Source organism: Protopterus annectens, chromosome 1.part2 (genome assembly GCF_019279795.1).
Source record: "Protopterus annectens isolate FY-2018-M chromosome 1.part2, PAN1.0, whole genome shotgun sequence".
Lineage (NCBI taxonomy): Eukaryota > Metazoa > Chordata > Ceratodontiformes > Protopteridae > Protopterus > Protopterus annectens.
Window position 1 is genome coordinate 354,146,232 of NC_056727.1, and position 17,471 is coordinate 354,163,702.

Here is a 17,471-nt window from a genome sequence, read left to right on the forward strand (position 1 = left end):
CGAGAAAGTGAAAAAGAACCTGTGGGAAAAAAAAAACTCTGTTTGGTTTGGAGGATGGGGAGGAAATTCTCTGAAAGGCGGTATTTGTATCTAGTGCCAAATGTAATACTCCTGAACCACTTTTTGACCCCAAGTGTGAAACAATCTGTTGCCAAAGGGGAATCTAGAGAGTCAGTTTCTGGGACAGATTTCGAGAGATAGGGGCAGAAGGGGAGGACATGAGTGACTAAATGCTGACAAAGTAATTCTGAAGAATTAGACTGTCCTCCTTTGGAAAATATCCATGTTTTTTTATTATTCACCTCATGTCATCTCTTTTTGGTTCCCCATTTGGCTTGAGAAGCTAGGAATTATTTGTTCTGCTTTTTAAAAGGAAAATAGGATTTAGGAGTTTAATAAAGGGGTGCTTGAGAAAATTAGAGTCTCCCTTGATCAATTTTCCTCTTTTATCAAATTGTTTTGAGGACCTGAATAGCAGACAGTCCAAACAAAACATCCAGTCTAAAGGTGAATCTAACATTTCATATCATCTCAACAGAAAACTTCTGGTTACATACACAGACTTATTGCCAAGACACATTGCCAAAACAATGTAGAAGTAGCAGTAACCTCTAGAACACATCATCTGCACAATCATACACACTTTTTACGGCATGTTTCAAAACTTGAGATAGATTAGAAACAAATGACCACTACAGGAGTCTGACAAAGAAAGTCCATGAGGGCATGCTGCCTAGCCTCTAAACAAATCATTATCCACTGAACCACCCTCATTCTGAAACAAATGAAAAGGCAGGCAAAATGGCTGCCACCAAGCGACACAAAAGGAATCAGGTCTCCAGCCACCTTCAAGTCCTCTGACCCAAGATGTCACGGTCAAGATCTCCTCAGCCCTTACTTAGGGTAGAAGAAACAACACTGAAGACTGCTCGATTATACTCTGATGAAGACAAGTGTTTTGTACTGGAAGAACAGAGGATTCTCCCACCTTATGACAATCCTTACAATATAAGCACAGAAGGACATAAGCAAGACTACTGCTAGAGAGTCTCTTGATACAACCATTGTCTATCAGTTGTCCATATAAAGAAATACTAAGTGGTCCATTGCCTTGTAAGATGTCCACCACTAAGGCAAAGATAATGGCTTACACCACTGGTGCAGAGGACAAGCCAAATAGCAGAACTCTCTACTGAAAGTAGAGCCCACCCAGGATGACCAAAATGGAAACTTCCTATATGAAATCCCCAAGTTATTGTGCCAGATGGGCTCCATCATAAGCAATGGCATCCACAAACCTAAATGGCATGAAACCTTAGAGACATACCACATCAAACTTGACAAAGCAGATGTGCAAGTCCTTTAATGGATTTCTTTAGGTGTGAAAAAGACTCATACATGCTTGGGATTGTTTCATGGTCTCAAAGGTTCACTCATCCCACTTCTAAAAAAATACTAATACCAAGGCAGTTCTTCTCCCCTTCCTTCTATATGGCAGCTGCATCTTGCTTTACCTCAACAAGAGATAGTTTGATAAACTCAGTTCCTTATATAACAAGATTTTACTATTCATCCTGGGGCACGCAAAACTGTGCCACTTTGCAACAATGTGGTTGGTTGACCCGAATATACTCACCTCTTCTGTGTCCATTCTCTTTTCAAGGCAGATCCCCCTCTTCCCTCATCTAACCTCATTTGGTGATCACTTGACTTGATTTAGGTACTATCAATATTTCTCTTCTTTGTACTCTTGACTATTTGCAAAGTTGAGAACCTTAGCTTCTCAAGTGCCCTAATCACCTTGTGAAATTTCTTGCTCAGAAAAATATGTTCCATTCCACTGAACATATCAGCAACTGGTTCACTTGCTAGAGTGAAGGATCCAACATGCAACTTTAGTGAGCTGCATTCGTATCTTGCAGCTGCTTTACAAGTTAAGCTCTCATACAGAAACAGGCATGCAATCTACTTAACAATATAATAACTAACCTTGACAACCAACATGCTGTGCTAAATACTCCATGTTCTCCGTGGCCCCTAAGCCAATATTCTTAATTCATATTAAATGTCCTACTGAGAAATAAACAAAGTAAAACCACACAAAAGCAGCAAATAGATGAAAGAAGCGTGCAGAACAGACCACCAACAAAATCCAAGTTTAAGTGCTTTTTGTCAAGTTTCATACTTCATCAGAATAAAATCACATGATCAAGACAAACCTATATACATCACTCCTCCTAACCAATGGTCAATGTAATTGCATCATTTCCTCAAAAAAAAAAAATTTTTTTAGAAAGTTAATAAAATTGTTAAAAAGTACAGTTGTGTACACTTATCATAAATGTAGATGTTCAAGTGTATTCACTGTTGCAGTCATTACATTTGGGTAATCCTGCTGGCAGGTTGCCCTCGGCCGACCTGAATTCCAAAGTCATGGGGGTCCTGTGTCGGCTGCTGTCGCCCCTTCCCTGACGTCAGGTCATCAGGGGTATAATCATCAATAAGCAAATACACTACATAGGTAGTATAAATCAGAGAAGGAAGGATACGATCCAAAAGAAAAAAGGGGGAAGGCGGGTGGGTAACCTGGACTACAACAGTGAATACACTCGAACATCTACATTTATGGTAAGTGTACACAACTGTACTACGTTCTTCGTGTTTCACTGTTGCAGTCATTACATTTGGGTAGAGTCCCAAAGCTATGGTTGGGAGGCTGGAACTAGACAGCAGTAGGAGCGGCTATGAGGCCTTGCAGAACTGCAGTGGCAAAGCCTGCCCTGGATTTAGAGTAGAGTGGCAGATGATAATGCTTTGTAAAAGGTGTGCACTGAACTCCAAGTAGCCACCTCTAAAATGTCTCTGGTTGGTACTCCCCTGAGAAAGACTGCTAAGGTGGCTGCAGCTCTGGTGGAATGAGGCCTAATGCCCTTAGGCACTGGCTTGCCATGGTGCAAGTAGCAGAAACGAATGCAGTGGCTTAACCACTTAGAAATAGTCTGCTTTGAGATAGGCTTTCCTTGTGATCCTGCAGCATATGCCACTAGTAATTGCTCTGTCTTCCTGAAAGCTTTGGTTCTGTCCAAGTAAAATCTGAGCTGTCTGTGTACGTCCAAAGAATGCAGAATTCTCTCCCCCTTGTTCTGTGGATTTGGGTAAAAGGATGGCAGATGGATGGCTTGGTTAAGAGCCACACTGGACACTACTTTAGGCATAAATGTTGGGTTTGTCCTCAGGAAGACCCTGTCAGGATGAAAAATGATGAAAGGTTCCACAGCCATGAGCGTCTGTAGCTCTGAAACTCGTCTTGCAAAAGTAATTGCTAAAAGCAGAGCTGTTTTCCAAAATAAAAACTTCATATCAGCTGTTGCCACTGGCTCAAAAGGAGGCAGGGTGAGTTTTTCCAAGACAAAGTTGAGGTCCCATGCAGGTACTGGTAGTTTTCTTTCTGAGGTACTGCCTTAATAAAGGGTGAGAAATATGAGCCAAAATGGCAGAGGCATGAATTTTAATTGATGAAAAAGATAGGCCTTTGTCCAGCATCTCAGTTAAGTATTGCAAAATCTGAGGAATATTTGGTACCGCTGTATCAGTTCCTTGTGCCTGGTTCCAGGCACAGAATCTCTTCCATTTTCCAGCATAAGACTTTCTAGTACTAGGCCTTCTGGCTTCCAGAATGACATCCATCACAGCTTTACTGAGAGGTGTTTTTAGTATGACTACATTATCCACCATGCTGCCAAGTTTAATGTCCTGAGTTGACTATGCATTATCTGATTGTTTTGCTGGGACAGTAGTTGAAGTATTTAAGGTAAGGTCAAAGCCAGGTATAGAGATAAGTTCCTTAGTATTGGATACCAATACTGGCATGACCAGTCTGGGGCAATCAGTATCATCTTTGGCTTCTCCTGTCTGACCTTTAGGAGCACCTTGGGGAGGAGAGGTAGTGGAGGAAAGGCATATACGGATAGGTTTTTCCAGCTGAAAGATAGGGCGTCCACTTTCCATGCTTGTCTGTGATAAGTCCTTGTGCAGAATCTTTTTAGTTAGTAATTGAGAGGGGAAGCAAACAGATCTATGTCCGGGACGGGCATCCCCATTTCCTTGTTATCATGCTGAAGACTTGTGGATCCAGCTTCCACTCATGGGGATCCATGAGGTTTCTGCTTAGTTCATCTGCCAGAGTATTTTCCTTTCCTGGCAGGAATTGTGCCTGCAGATGTACTTGGTAAGTCAAAGCTGCGTCCCACAAGGTCATGGCTAGTCTGCAAAGGGGGTAAGAATGTGTGCCCCCCTGCTTGTTTATACACCACATGACCGTGCTGTTGTCTTTCTTTATCAGTAGCTGTCCTGGATGAAGTAGGTCCTTGAAGGCTGTTAGGGCATTTTGAACAGCTAACATCTCTTTTTGATTGATATGAAGATGCATTTGGTTTGATGACCATGTGCCCTGAATGCCTCTTCCTGCCATGTGGGCTCCTCAGGCAGAATCTGGTGCATTCGTTGTTAGTGCCTGCCTGGCTGGACGTAATGTGAATGGCTGTCCCTTGTTCTGGTGACAAGCATTTGCCCACCATCGAAACTCCTGTTGCAGGCAGGGAATGAGAGTAATGACTGTTTCCAGGCTGTGGCAATGTTGAGTCCAAACACTTTTTAGGTACCACTGAAGTTTCCTCATATGCAGTCTCGCATATGGAATTAGTAGGATGCAGGATGCCATGAAGCCCAAAGCCTGCAGAATTTTTCTTGCAGATAACTGGGCCTTTGTTGCCAACATTTTGAAATAAGTAGTCAGCTGCCTTTGTTTGTCTGGCGTGAGATAAGCCATCTGGGCACCTGTATTCAAGCTTGCACCCAGGAATGTTATCTCTTGTGAGGGTACTAGTTTTGATTTCTTTTTGTTGACTGTGTACCCTAGGCATGTTAGAAGTCTTTTCACAAATGCCAGATGTTGAATAATGTCCTTGTTCTCTGCTTGAATGACACAGTCGTCCAAGTAAGGATATATTTGTATTCCTCTTTGTCTACAAAATGCAATTACTGGTGCCAGGCACTTTGTAAAGACCCTGAGTGCAGTAGATAAGCCAAAGGGCAGTGCAGAGAATTGGTAATGCATTGAACCAGCCTTGAATCTTAGGTATCATCTGCATGATTGATTGGAACATGCAGGTATGCCTCTTTTAGGTTTAAAGTCACAAGCCAAGCATTCTTGCCCAACATGGGCAGAAGCTGCTGCAAGGTCAACATTTTGAATTTTGGAATATCCAGGAAAGTGTTCAGAATAGATAGGTCCAGTATAGGCCTCCAGGCCCTGTCCTTTCTGGGTACCAAGAACAGTCTTGAGTAAAATCCTTGTCCTTGCTCTTGCTCTGGTACTTGTTGAATGGCCCCCATGTCCATGAGGGATGAGACTTGTTTTTGTGCCTCTGCCCATTGATTTTTTGGCAGATCTGGCCAGCCGTTTGCCTTTGGCATAGTATGGAAATGGAACTTGTATCCTTGTGACACTATGTTTAGAACCCACTTGTCCTGGGTTATGATGTGCCAATTCTGAGCAAAAAGTGCTAATTTTCCCCCTAAGGGTGCTGCCAGAAGATAAGTGCTTCGTACAGGCAGGGGTAAGTCATTGGGACTGTTTTCTGTATGTTTGTGATCGATCTTCTCCAGCTTTGGAGGTAGAAGCACCCCATTGCTTGGGCCTATAAGAACCTTGCACCTGGGATCTGCCCCTTTGAGGTCTGTCTGACACAGAAAAGGACCAATTTTTTGTAGGCCAGTGTCTACTAAACCTAGGTGGCTGTACTTGTAAAAATTCTTTGACAGTTTGCATAGCTTTAGCTTTGTCTTCCATTTTCTTTAACACCTCTTCAGCCTTAACATCAAACAAAGTATAATGCTGTAAAGGAGCATCTAGTAATTTAACTTTAACATGATCAGGCAGATTTTGTTCCTTTAACCAAGCATGCCTCCTAATTACAGAACCCGTAACTGCGGCCCTGCAGGAGGCCTCCAAAGAATCAAAACCACATTGCAAAGTATGTTTTCCAACTTGTTGCGCTGCATACAATAAATCCTGCATTTCCTTGTTTTCTACACATTCAGAATTTAACAACATTTTCTGTTTAAGCAATCCCATGACATGTTGCTGATACTTAAGCATATGAAATTGACAGTTTAAGGCCCTTATAGCCAAAGTTGCAGATGTGTAAACCTTTTTCCCCATCTATCCAGTGCCCGTGAATCTTGTCAGAAGGGGTTGAGTTTTTTGCAGTGGAAGCCTCAACTCCCTTTGGACCCTGTAAAATAGTTTCTGGGTCAGCAGCAGGGTTTTTAAAAAGAAATTTGTGCGAGTCAGGAACCCTGTAATATCTATCAGGCTTAACAGGAGCTGGGGGGTAAGGAATCAGTCCGAAAACACATCATCTACAATGTCTAACACAGGTGGAATAGCTAGAGGCCTGTGCTGAGGTGGTAAAAGAAAATCCCTGAGCTTCTTTTTAGATTCTGAAAAATCTTGGCTCTCCCAGTGGAAATGCTCCCTCATGGTATGCAAGGATTCCCCAAAGGAATAGTCCTCAGGAGAAGATGCTGAAGGAATAGATTATTCAGCATCAGAATCCTCATAGGGGGGGGAAGAGAATATTCCTGATCAGAAGAGGAATCAGAAGAAATAGAAACCTGATCTGAAGATTCATAGTCAGTGTCTTGCCTAGGCCTCTTATCAGGAGGGGGATGGGAACCCCTGATCAAGGTAATCAAGTCTTCGGCCATTTTGAGCATCTGTTTTTTGGGCATAGAGGCCTGGCCACGTGGCTCTTGAGTTTGTTTCCTTGCTTTAGAAGGTGCTTTAGTCTTTGTCTTTGATGCTGAAGTTGGTTTAATGTAAAAATGTTTAGGTCTGAATACACCCTCAGAAGCCGGTACCTGCTCAGCGGCTCCAGACCCATATGACAGATTAGCATCCGAGGCTCCAATACCTTGAGTATCCAGTGGCATGGCCAACTCCATGTGGAAGTCGGTAGCGAGCTGCGACTCTAAAGAAGCAGGCGTCAGGGGCTGCGAAAGTGCCTCACTGAGAACCGGCGACTGGCTTAGGAGAAGCTTCGTCGTCGGTTTTGGGCCTCGGTTGTTTTTCTTTTTCTTTGCATTTTTTTGTAAACTCCAGTAGTCGGATGGCTATCCGACGACATTTCAGGATAATTAAACCGGAGTCCAAAAAAGCTTAAAGCAAAATCATAATGACGCTTAATAGTGCGTTGGTTAAATCTAGCACAAAACTGACAACCAGTAACGCTGTGATCAGGGCCTAGGCAAGGAATACAGTAAGAATGAAAATCCTTGAGGTATTTGCTTTCCACAAGAAATACAATTAGTAACTTTTTCTGACATCGGTCTGGAGCAAGACAAAAGTTTCCCCAACGGGGTACTTAGCTTTATTGAAGACTTCGGATCTGAAACTCAAACACGAAAATCTCAGGAGTCGGCCGACCTGCACTTGTGAACTTCTTCTGCTTCGGGCACCGTGCGGCAAGAAAGACTGAAGAAAATGGCATTGGCTGCTTCTTTTATACCCCTGACGACCTGACGTCAGGGAAGGGGCGACAGCAGCCGATGCAGTACCCAAAACTTTGGAATTCAGGCCGGCTGAGGGCAACCTGCCAGCAGGATTACCCAAATGTAATGACTGCAACAGTGAAACACGAAAAACATCTCGATATTCTTGCAAAAAATCTAATTAAAAATACAACTAATAAACCTATAAAAAATACATCGATTTTAATTTTAAAACAGAACTCAAGGAAATTCTGTCATTAAGACCTGGTACTTGGCAGGCATTAGTTTTAATCTGCCATGTTAATTCCTTAAATTCTAGCCATTCATCCGTTGGTCCCCCTCTTGCTCCAAAGGTCAATATGGTCTATGGCCCCAAACTTAAAAGTATATGTGGGGCACGCACAAATGTGCTTGTAGAAAACACTGTTTATGTTTTTATTCCTGATGTCATACAGGTGTTGATACACCCTTTGCCTCAGTGCTCTTTTGGTCTTACCAATGTAGAAATTGTCACATACATCACACACTGCGACATAAACCACCCCCCCTTTGAGTAAGAGAAGTACTTCTTCCTAGGTTTTACCATATCATAACCAGTGATTTTGATGTCCTCAACTTGAAACATGACTGGACACTGATTACATCTCCCACATGTGTAACAACCACCCAGTGTGGGCGCACTAGAGTCTCTCTTTAATAGGCCCTTTAGACTAACTTCTCTCTTATAAACTATAGTGGGCTTGTATTCCACTACTGAGTGTACTTCGTTATCAATAGTGAACATATTAATGTTCCTGATGACATAGAAGTCAACACTAAAAGGAAGAATAAAAGCTCTTGAGAAACTATCCTGTCTCCCAGTCTGGATTGTTCCAGTGGGACCATTCTCACTGGACAATAGGCAAAAAATATCCCAATTTCCCTTTTTCTAATCACTTCATTGGCAATGTCCTGAACAAAATTGCCAGGGTAACCCCTTCCAGTCAGCATGTTTTTTAACTTGGCGCACACACTCAATAAATCATCCAATCCTGACACTATTCTGGCTAACTTAACATACTGGCCCTTGACTAGGCCTCTCTTTTTGTGCACCGGGTGCCAGCTGTCAAAATGCAACAATGAGTTTGAGTATGTTGGCTTCCTATACAAATGAGAAGTGAAAGCCTTGTTTACATAATCTTTTTTGACGGTTACATCCAGAAAATTCAGTTGGTCGTTATCTCTGGCCGTGGTGAATTTAAGGAAGGAGGTGGTTTGGTTAATGTAAATGAAGAACCTATCTAGTTCCTCTTCACTTCCCTTCCAGAAAATCACTAGGTCGTCAAGGTACCGCCTGTATAGTGCCCAAGAGTCTTTGTAAATTGAATTTAAAATAAATAACTCCTCCCAGTGTGCCAGCACAATGTTGGCAAAACTGGGGGCACAACAGGCGTCCATCGCTACTCCTTGCTTTTGTTTAAAAAGCTGGCCCTCAAAACAAATGAAATTGTTTTCAAGCACAAGCTCCATACATGTACGTACTGTCAAGATGGTGTTATGCGCTAGACTGGAGTTGAAACCCAAATAGTCATAAAACCACTCCAAGCCCTCTTGGTGTGGTATGACTGAGAATAAATCTAATGTCGATGGTCACCATAATGAGACCATCATCATACATCTCATTCACCATAATGAGACCATCGTCACACATCTCAGGTTTTATTTTGGTGAGAAAATCCCAGGAGTCCCTAATAATAGTGCCTCTTCCATCAAGTACTCCCTTCAACTTGCAGTCAACAAATTTTGCTAGGGCAAATGTCTTGGAGGCCTTGGCATCTACTATTGGACTCAGGGGTGGGTTGCTGATTGACTTATGAATCTTTGGGATCCCAAAAATAGTTGGGATCCTTGTTTCCTTGGTGTCTAAAAAATCATGTTCACTTAGTTCCAGCTGACCATTCAATAGTAATTCATACAGGGTGAGATGAATATTCCTGTAAGCTATGTTCATCTCGTTGCGTGAGACTTCAGTGTCACTAAACAACAATTCAAACATTTTACTATTGTATTTGGAAACATCCAGCACCACCAACCCACCATCCTTGTCCAGTTTCATGATACGGATCCCTCTTACCCAATATGTCATTGAGCAGTTTTTTTTCCCCTGTTGTCCAAATTAGAGGCTTCGGTAATACCTTTAAACTTCAGTTCCCTGAATTCTTTCTCACAAAGAGTTTTAAATAGGTGAACTAGTTGATGGTAAGGGGGTATAAAGGTACTAGGTCTAATCAAACGAGAATTCGGTACTGCTGAGTTTTCATTGTCTGAAAAATGAAGGGCCAAATTCAATTTCCTGGTAAACCATTTCAACTGTACAGTAGTTTCAACCAGGTTGGCCCTTTTTGCTATTACAAAATTCAACCCTTTAGAAAAAAGTTTGGCCCACTCCCCATCAATCACCAGGTGACTAAGATTGTAAATACTGAAATCACCTTGCACATTTTTAATAATTTTACATGCATTAGAATCATGTTCATGACACATCAAAACATTACTCACCTCCAGTGTTGGGTTTGAGAACCCCCCCCCCCTCCTCTGTTGGCTCTGGTACTGTCCATGGCCATACCTCCAACTCGTTTGATTCCCATCCCTCTGGTTCATCAATCTTTCCGAGCTCCTCAGAGAGGGGGGGGGCTCTAAAGGGGCTCCATATTCCATGGCATCACTATCCAAGTCAACATTTACATCCTGTTGAGCTTGACCATTACAAAAACTAGTTTGCTGACCTAGTGGTGGTTCCGGGTAGGCCCTACCACCATCATAATCACATTTGTCTCTAATTAGTTTCTTTTCTTTTCGTGTTCTAATGTCACCAAGATCTTTGTCAACCACAGAAAACACTTTGTAAAAATCATGCTTTTTGTGCTCAAATGAAAGGTAATTTTTTATGCTAGCATCAAGTTTGCTGATTTCAGTCAATAAATGAGCCATTTTCCTGAAGTTGTCAACAGTGAGCAATTGCACCAACTCACAGCCGTGCCTGTTGAACAGGTCTGATTAAATCATGATGTAAGTGTGAGTCTTTAACCAGTCCAGTTGGATATCTCCATATATGGAGGCCCTTGGGGACCTGCTCACGTTTCAAACATTAATTTAAATAACTGTTTTCTAACTGTGTTTTTTTATATTTAAACAAAAGTTCTTTATAAGAATGAATTTGTTCATCTACAGTACCATTAGTGTGTTGCCCAAGTCCAGCATAGTAGTTCCATTCTGTATCATGTCTAAGCCATTGTTCAACCGAAAAATCCGATGTTATGTTATTCCCATTGCTTGGCAAGCTTCCCAAATGAATGCTCAGCTCGCCATGAACCACCTGGTTAACAGCCACTCCTCCTTGAACTCCATTACCCTGACTGCTCACTCTCTGAGGTGGGGTGAAGAATGACCTCTGCGAGGCCTGACAAATAGACTCAGAAACTCCACGAACAGGCTCCGACCCATTTGAAATAAGCCTATCAACTTTCTAAGTTCAGCCACTGTTGCTGCCAAAAGAACTACAGACTGCAATACAGCCAAAAAATCAGTGCTGGAAGCCACTCCCAATTGCTCCTGATCATCCATACTCCACAAACCAAGAAATAAACAAAGCAGATGCAGTCTCAATCTCCAGCACTTAAGTAATACTTTACAGATTGCCAGACTAACTTCTGCAATGCTTCCACACCTTGACCACTGAGATACCTTTACTTACAACAATCTGAGTTGCTATACATTCCACATATGAATAACTTTGTAGACTTCCAAGTTTTATTACACATGCAGATGAGTTCCTTTTAATGTGATTTACTTGTTTAAAAAAAGCTTCATTTACCTGCATGTACATTGCTGTGTTGCGCTAGTGAAGCTCTCAAACCAAATGTCTTTCCACACATTTCACATTTGTAAGGCTTGGCTCCCATATGACATTGTTTATGACATTTCAGATACTCATTGGTAGCAAATCGTTTGCCACACACGTCACAACTGAAGAGTCGCTCTCCTACAATACACAAAAAAGTTGTTCCAAAAATAAAATTTCAAGTGTACCAATTATATTTCAATTACACTAGTTCAAGGCACAAAGTACAGTTTTGTACCTACCATAAATGTAGATGTTCGAGTGCTAATACAGCTGCAGTAATCACATATGGGTTCTCTGCTGTCAGGCAGTCCCTCGGTCGGCCGAATTCCAAAGTCTAGGTCCGGCGTCGGTTGTTGTCCCTTCTTTCCTGACGTCAGTAAGACAGGGGTATATAAGACACGGCCGACGCCATATTCTTCAGTCTTTCTTGCCCCAGATGTCAGGTGCCCCCAGAAGGAAGGCAATACATAAATTATATATATATATAAATATATATTCAAGCAATTCAATGTAATCAAAAAACAGTAGTTGCAAGCAAATACACCATAGGAGGATAACCCAAATTAGGTTGTATGAGGAGGTGTTAGCCATTAGTCCTTTACCAAGAGGGGAAGGAGGGAGGGAAACCTGTACTGCAGCTGTATTAGCACTCGAACATCTACATTTATGGTAGGTACAAAACTGTACTATGTTCATCGTGCATACAGCTGCAGTAATCACATATGGGTGGAATCCCAAAGCTACGCACAGGGTGGTAGGCACTAGGTGGAACTGGGATGAGCCAGAATGCCCTGCAACACAGCAGTGGCAAAGCCTGCTCTAGTTTTGGAATATAAAGGCAGGTGGTAGTGTTTTGTGAAGGTGTGCACAGAACAAGTGGCTGCCTCCAAAATATCTTTGGTAGGAACTCCTCTGAGGAAGGCTGTAGAGGTAGCTGTGGCCCTGGTGGAGTGGGATCTGATGCCTGTAGGGACAGATTTCCCATGATAGGAGTAACAAAATCGTATGCAGTGGCCTATCCATTTTGAAATTGTCTGTTTGGTAACAGGCTTCCCTTGAGCTCCTACAGCATAGGACACAAAAAGTTGTTCTGATTTCCTGAAAGGTTTTGTTCTGTCCAAATAATAACGTAGCTGTCTATGGATGTCTAAGGAATGTAGCAGCCTTTCCCCTTTGTTTTGAGGATTGGGGTAAAAGGTAGGCAAGTGTATGGCTTGATTTAAAGCTACCCTGGATACCACTTTAGGCATAAATGACGGGTTGGTTCGAAGGGAAACCCTGTCCTGATGGAAGATGAGAAAGGGCTGCACAGCCATGAGGGCTTGTAGTTCCGAAACCCTACGAGCTGAGGTAATGGCCAGAAGGAAAGCTGTTTTCCAGGACAAATATTGCAAATCTGTTGAGGCAGCTGGTTCAAAGGGAGGCAATGTTCATTTTTCCAGAATGTAATTAAGATCCCAGGCTGGCACTGGTTGTTTCCTTGGTGGTCTTATATTCTTAGCCCCTCTGAGGGACTGTCTTACAAGTGGGTGAGAGAATAACGGTGGATCCGTGTTGAATTCTGCAGAAATGGCTGAGGCATGGATTTTTATGGAGGAAAATGAAAGTCCACTGTTCAGCAGCTCAGCTAGATACTGTAATACCTGAGGCAAATTCAGTTTTCTAGGGTCCTGGCCTTTTTTCTCATTCCAACAGCAAAACCGTTTCCATTTTGCGGAGTAAGCCTTTCTAGTAGATGGCCTTATGGCCTCCAGAATGACGTCTTGCACCTCTTTGGGGAGTAGGGTCTGTTGTGGTGTTAAGGAATTTTCCATGCAGCGAGATTGAGTGTTTTCAGCTGACTGTGAAGAGTTTTGTAGCTGTGCTGAGTCAGCAGAAGAGGCATTAGAGGTAGAGGCCAGGGAGGAGTATGTGTTAGGCTCCTCAGGAGTGGGTACCAGTGCTGTCTTGGCCAGTCTGGAGCAATCAGTATCATCTTCGGTCTGTCTGCTCTTGCTTTCAAGAGCACCTTGGGCAGAAGAGGCAGAGGTGAGAAAGCATACACTGTCCATGCTGTCCAACTGAATGAAAGGGCGTCCACCCTCCAGGCCTTTGGATGAAAGGTCCTTGAACAAAACTTTTCCAATTGGTGATTCCTATGGGAGGCGAAGAGATCTACGTCTGGCCTCCCCCACGCTTGGATTATCTTTGTAAACACCTGAGGATGCAACTTCCATTCGTGCGGATCTGTCATATTTCTGCTTAGATTGTCTGCCAGCGTGCTTTCCAAACCTGGCAAGTACTGTGCTTGAAGTTCGATTTGCCATTCCAGAGCCAAGTTCCAAAGTGTCATGGCTAGTCTGCACAGGGGGTATGAATGTGTTCCTCCTTGTTTGTTTATGTACCACATTACTGTGGTGTTGTCTGTTCTTATCAATAATTGTCCTGGATGCAGGAGGTCCTTGAATGTTGTAATTGCATTTATCACTGCTAGCATTTCTTTTTGATTGATGTGAAGGTGCTTTTCCTTTTGGGACCATTTGCCCTGAATGCACCTGCCTGTCATGTGCGCCCCCCCAGGCATAACCTGAGGCGTCTGTTGTGATGACTTGATTTGCTTGAGGCTTGCAGAATGGGAGACCTGTGTTTGCTTGACATGCTTGGGCCCACCATAGAAATTCCTTTTGCAAACATGGAATTATTGGTATTATTGTTTCCAAATTGTGGCTGTGTTGAGACCATAGGTTTTTTAGGTACCATTGAAGTTTTCTCATATGCAACTTTGCACATGGGATTAAAAGAATGCAAGATGCCATGAAGCCCAGAGCCTGCAGGATTTTCCTTGCAGTAAGCCTGGTACAATTTGCTAGTATTTTGAAGTACTGAGTTAGTTGCCCTTGTTTTTCTGGCGTAAGGTAGTCCATCTGGGTGTTTGTGTCCAAGTTGGCACCCAGGAAAGTTATTTTCTGAGATGGTGTTAGCCTGGATTTCTCTTCGTTGATTGTGTATCCCAGAGAATTCAGTAACCGTGTTGCATAAGCCAGATGTTCCAGAAGTATGTGCTTGCTGTCCGCTTGGATCAGGCAGTCGTCCAAATAAGGGTAAATTTGTATCCCTTGAAGTCTGCAGTAGGCGATTACTGACGCCAGGCATTTCGTGAATACTCTGGGCGCAGTAGATAAGCCAAAGGGCAATGCAGAGAATTGATAGTGGATTGAACCTGCAAGAAATCTGAGGTATCTTCTGCAGCTTTGTCTGATTGGGACATGCAGGTATGCCTCCTTGAGGTCCAATGTTACCAGCCAAAAGCCCTTGCCCAGCATGGGAAGAAGCTGCTGTAATGTGAGCATCTTGAATTTTGGTACGAGTAGAAATGTATTTAGGATGGATAAGTCCAAAATGGGTCTCCAGTTGGTTCCTTTCCTTGGTACCAGAAATAGTGGCGTACGGCAACTGTGGTCCCACTCCACAAAGGTGGCGCCTCTACGGACCCTGGTAATTACCGCCCCATAAGCTTAACAAGTCTAGTCTGCAAAGCTATGGAGAGGATCATAATGGAGCTCATAAACAAAGATATAGGGGACTTGCAGACATTGGACCCGACCCAGTTTGGCTTTGTCAAGGGAAGATCATGCCTTTTGAACTTGGTCGACTTCTTCGAAATAGTCACCAAGGCCATTGATGAGGGAAAGGCAGTCCATACAGCCTACCTTGACCTTGCAAGGCTTTGACACAATACCCCACTGGTATTGTAGAAAAACTTACCAGCTTAAATGTAAACCCATATGTCACAAGATGGGTTGCAAACTGGCTTAAGGACAGAACCCACAGGGTTAGAGTTGCTGGCGCTGTGTCAGACTCCAAGCCGGTCACAAGTGGTGTCCCACAGGGCTCGGTCCTTGGCCCCCTATTGTTTGGCATCTACTTTTCAGAAGTACAGGCCAACATGGGAGGACTTTGGCTGACAAAGTTTGCAGATGACTGCAAACTGGGCCATAGTGGAAAGTGCATCGGACACTGATATCCTTCAGAAGGGACTCACGGAAACAGATAGCTGGTGCCAGAGCCATGGCCTGAAGTTAAACGCCAAAAAATATATAGTCATACCCTTCGGGAAAACAAGGTAACCCCAAGCTACCATATAGGTGGCAATCCACTAAGCACAGAAGAGGTTATCAGGGACCTGGGGACCCAGGTTGACAGTGGCCTTTCTTTTGACACTCACATTGCTAAAGTGGTTAGAAAGACCTTCTACATTGCCCACCTGATCATGAAGGGATTCACATCCAGATCTAGTGAGGTCATTGTTCCCCTGTACTCTTCACTTATCAGACCAATGATCGAGTACAATGCCCCATTCGGGATGTATCTCACCCGACATCTGCAGCAATTGGAGAGACCCCAAAAGTTCCTCACCAAAAGGATAAAGGGACTCCAAAATCTGTCATATGCTGCCAGATTGAAGAAACTCCAGCTCTATTCAGTCGCATACCGTCTGCTCAGAGGTGACATGTGCCTGACATACAAGGCCATGTCCAACCCGAATTAATGGACATGCTGCACCTCAAAAATCCAAATCCACCAAAACCACTAGAGCAAGCGACTTAAACCTTAGCACGGATATAAATAGGACGTGCTGGAGGGATAGATTTATCACTCAGAGACTCCCTATGCTGTGGAATAAAATCCCGGTCCATGTGAGGCAGAGCACCTCGCTGACTCTGTTCAAGAGAAATCTAGACCTGTGGATGGGAGATCGTAGGTTTACCCCGGGAATCATCTCTGGGTCACTGCTGGACAGAGGCACAACAAACTAATGGGCACAGTATTTTTTCATATAAGGGGTGGCGTAAGCCACAATAATTTGGGCTAGGCTTATAAATGCCTTAGGGCAGATAGCCTAGTATAAACCTATGAACCTATGAACCTATAAAAACCTTGACCTTGTTCGTGAGTAGGTACCTCTTGAATAGCTTTCATGTCCATGAGTTTTGAAATTTGTATTTGTGCCTCTGCCCTTTGATTGTGTGGCAGGTTTGGCATGCCTCTCATTTTTGGAAGAGTGTGAAAATGAAATCTGTAGCCTCTGTTTATAATGTCCAGGATCCATTTGTCTGTTGTGATAATATGCCAATTTCTTGTAAATAATGCGAGCTTTCCACCCAAGGGAGCTGCCAGCTGAGACTTGCTTGGCATGAAAAGGAGGAAGTCATTGGGTTTGTTTTCTGTATTGTTGTGCACTGTCTTCGCCACCTCTTGGTGCTGGAGTTTACCATTGTCTGCCTCTATATGATCCTTGAGATTGTCCTCTGCCCCTTGAGCGCCTGTATCTACCTCTTTGGGGCTTGTCCGTGGCTGGAAAGGACCAGTTTTTAGAAGGCCAATTTCTGCTAAAACGAGGTGGTTGTACCTGTAGAAAAGCCTTGACAGTTTGCATAGATTTAGCTTTTTCTTCCATTTTCCGTAGTATCTCCTCAGCATTAGTACCAAACAGTACATCCTTTTGTAAAGGAGCATCTAGCAGTTTAGCTTTAACATGATCAGGCAAGCTTTTTTCCCTAAGCCAGGCATGTCTACGAATGACTGATCCTGTAACAGCAGCTCTACTTGAGGCCTCTAAGGCATCATAGCCACATTGTAAGGTGTGTTTACCCACTTGTTCTGCACTATGCATCATATCCTGCAATTCCTTCAAATCTGGTTGTTCAGGTTGAGACATTTTATTTCTTAATTGTGATAACAGAAACTGCTGATATTTAAGCATATGAAACTGACAATTTAAGGCCCTCATGGCTAGGGTGGCCGAGGTGTATACCTTTTTTCCCCACCTTTCTAAGGATCTAGATTCTCTTTCGGAAGGTAGTGGATTCTTGGCTGTAGAGGCCTTCATTCCCTTGGGGCCTTGAGAAATGGTTTCAGGGTCAGCATTATGGGTTTTGAAAAGAAATTGGTGAGAGTTGGGAACTCTGTAGTACCTATCAGGTTTGACTGGGGCAAGAGGCAGGGAATCCGGATTGAGACAAGCCTCCGAGTAAACATCATCAAGTATGTCCAA

General features: G+C 43.2%; 1 protein-coding gene across 2 annotated transcripts in view; it reads right to left on the bottom strand.

Annotated features, from left to right (window-relative positions):
* Positions 1-17,471, bottom strand: part of LOC122789123 (GDNF-inducible zinc finger protein 1-like) — a 399,580-nt gene that overhangs the window by 123,026 nt on the left and 259,083 nt on the right. For both annotated transcript variants that reach the window (XM_044056351.1, XM_044056342.1), the window contains one exon: positions 11,408-11,575. In XM_044056351.1, coding sequence (XP_043912286.1) covers positions 11,408-11,575 — 168 coding nt within the window. The remainder of the gene's footprint in view (positions 1-11,407; positions 11,576-17,471) is intronic.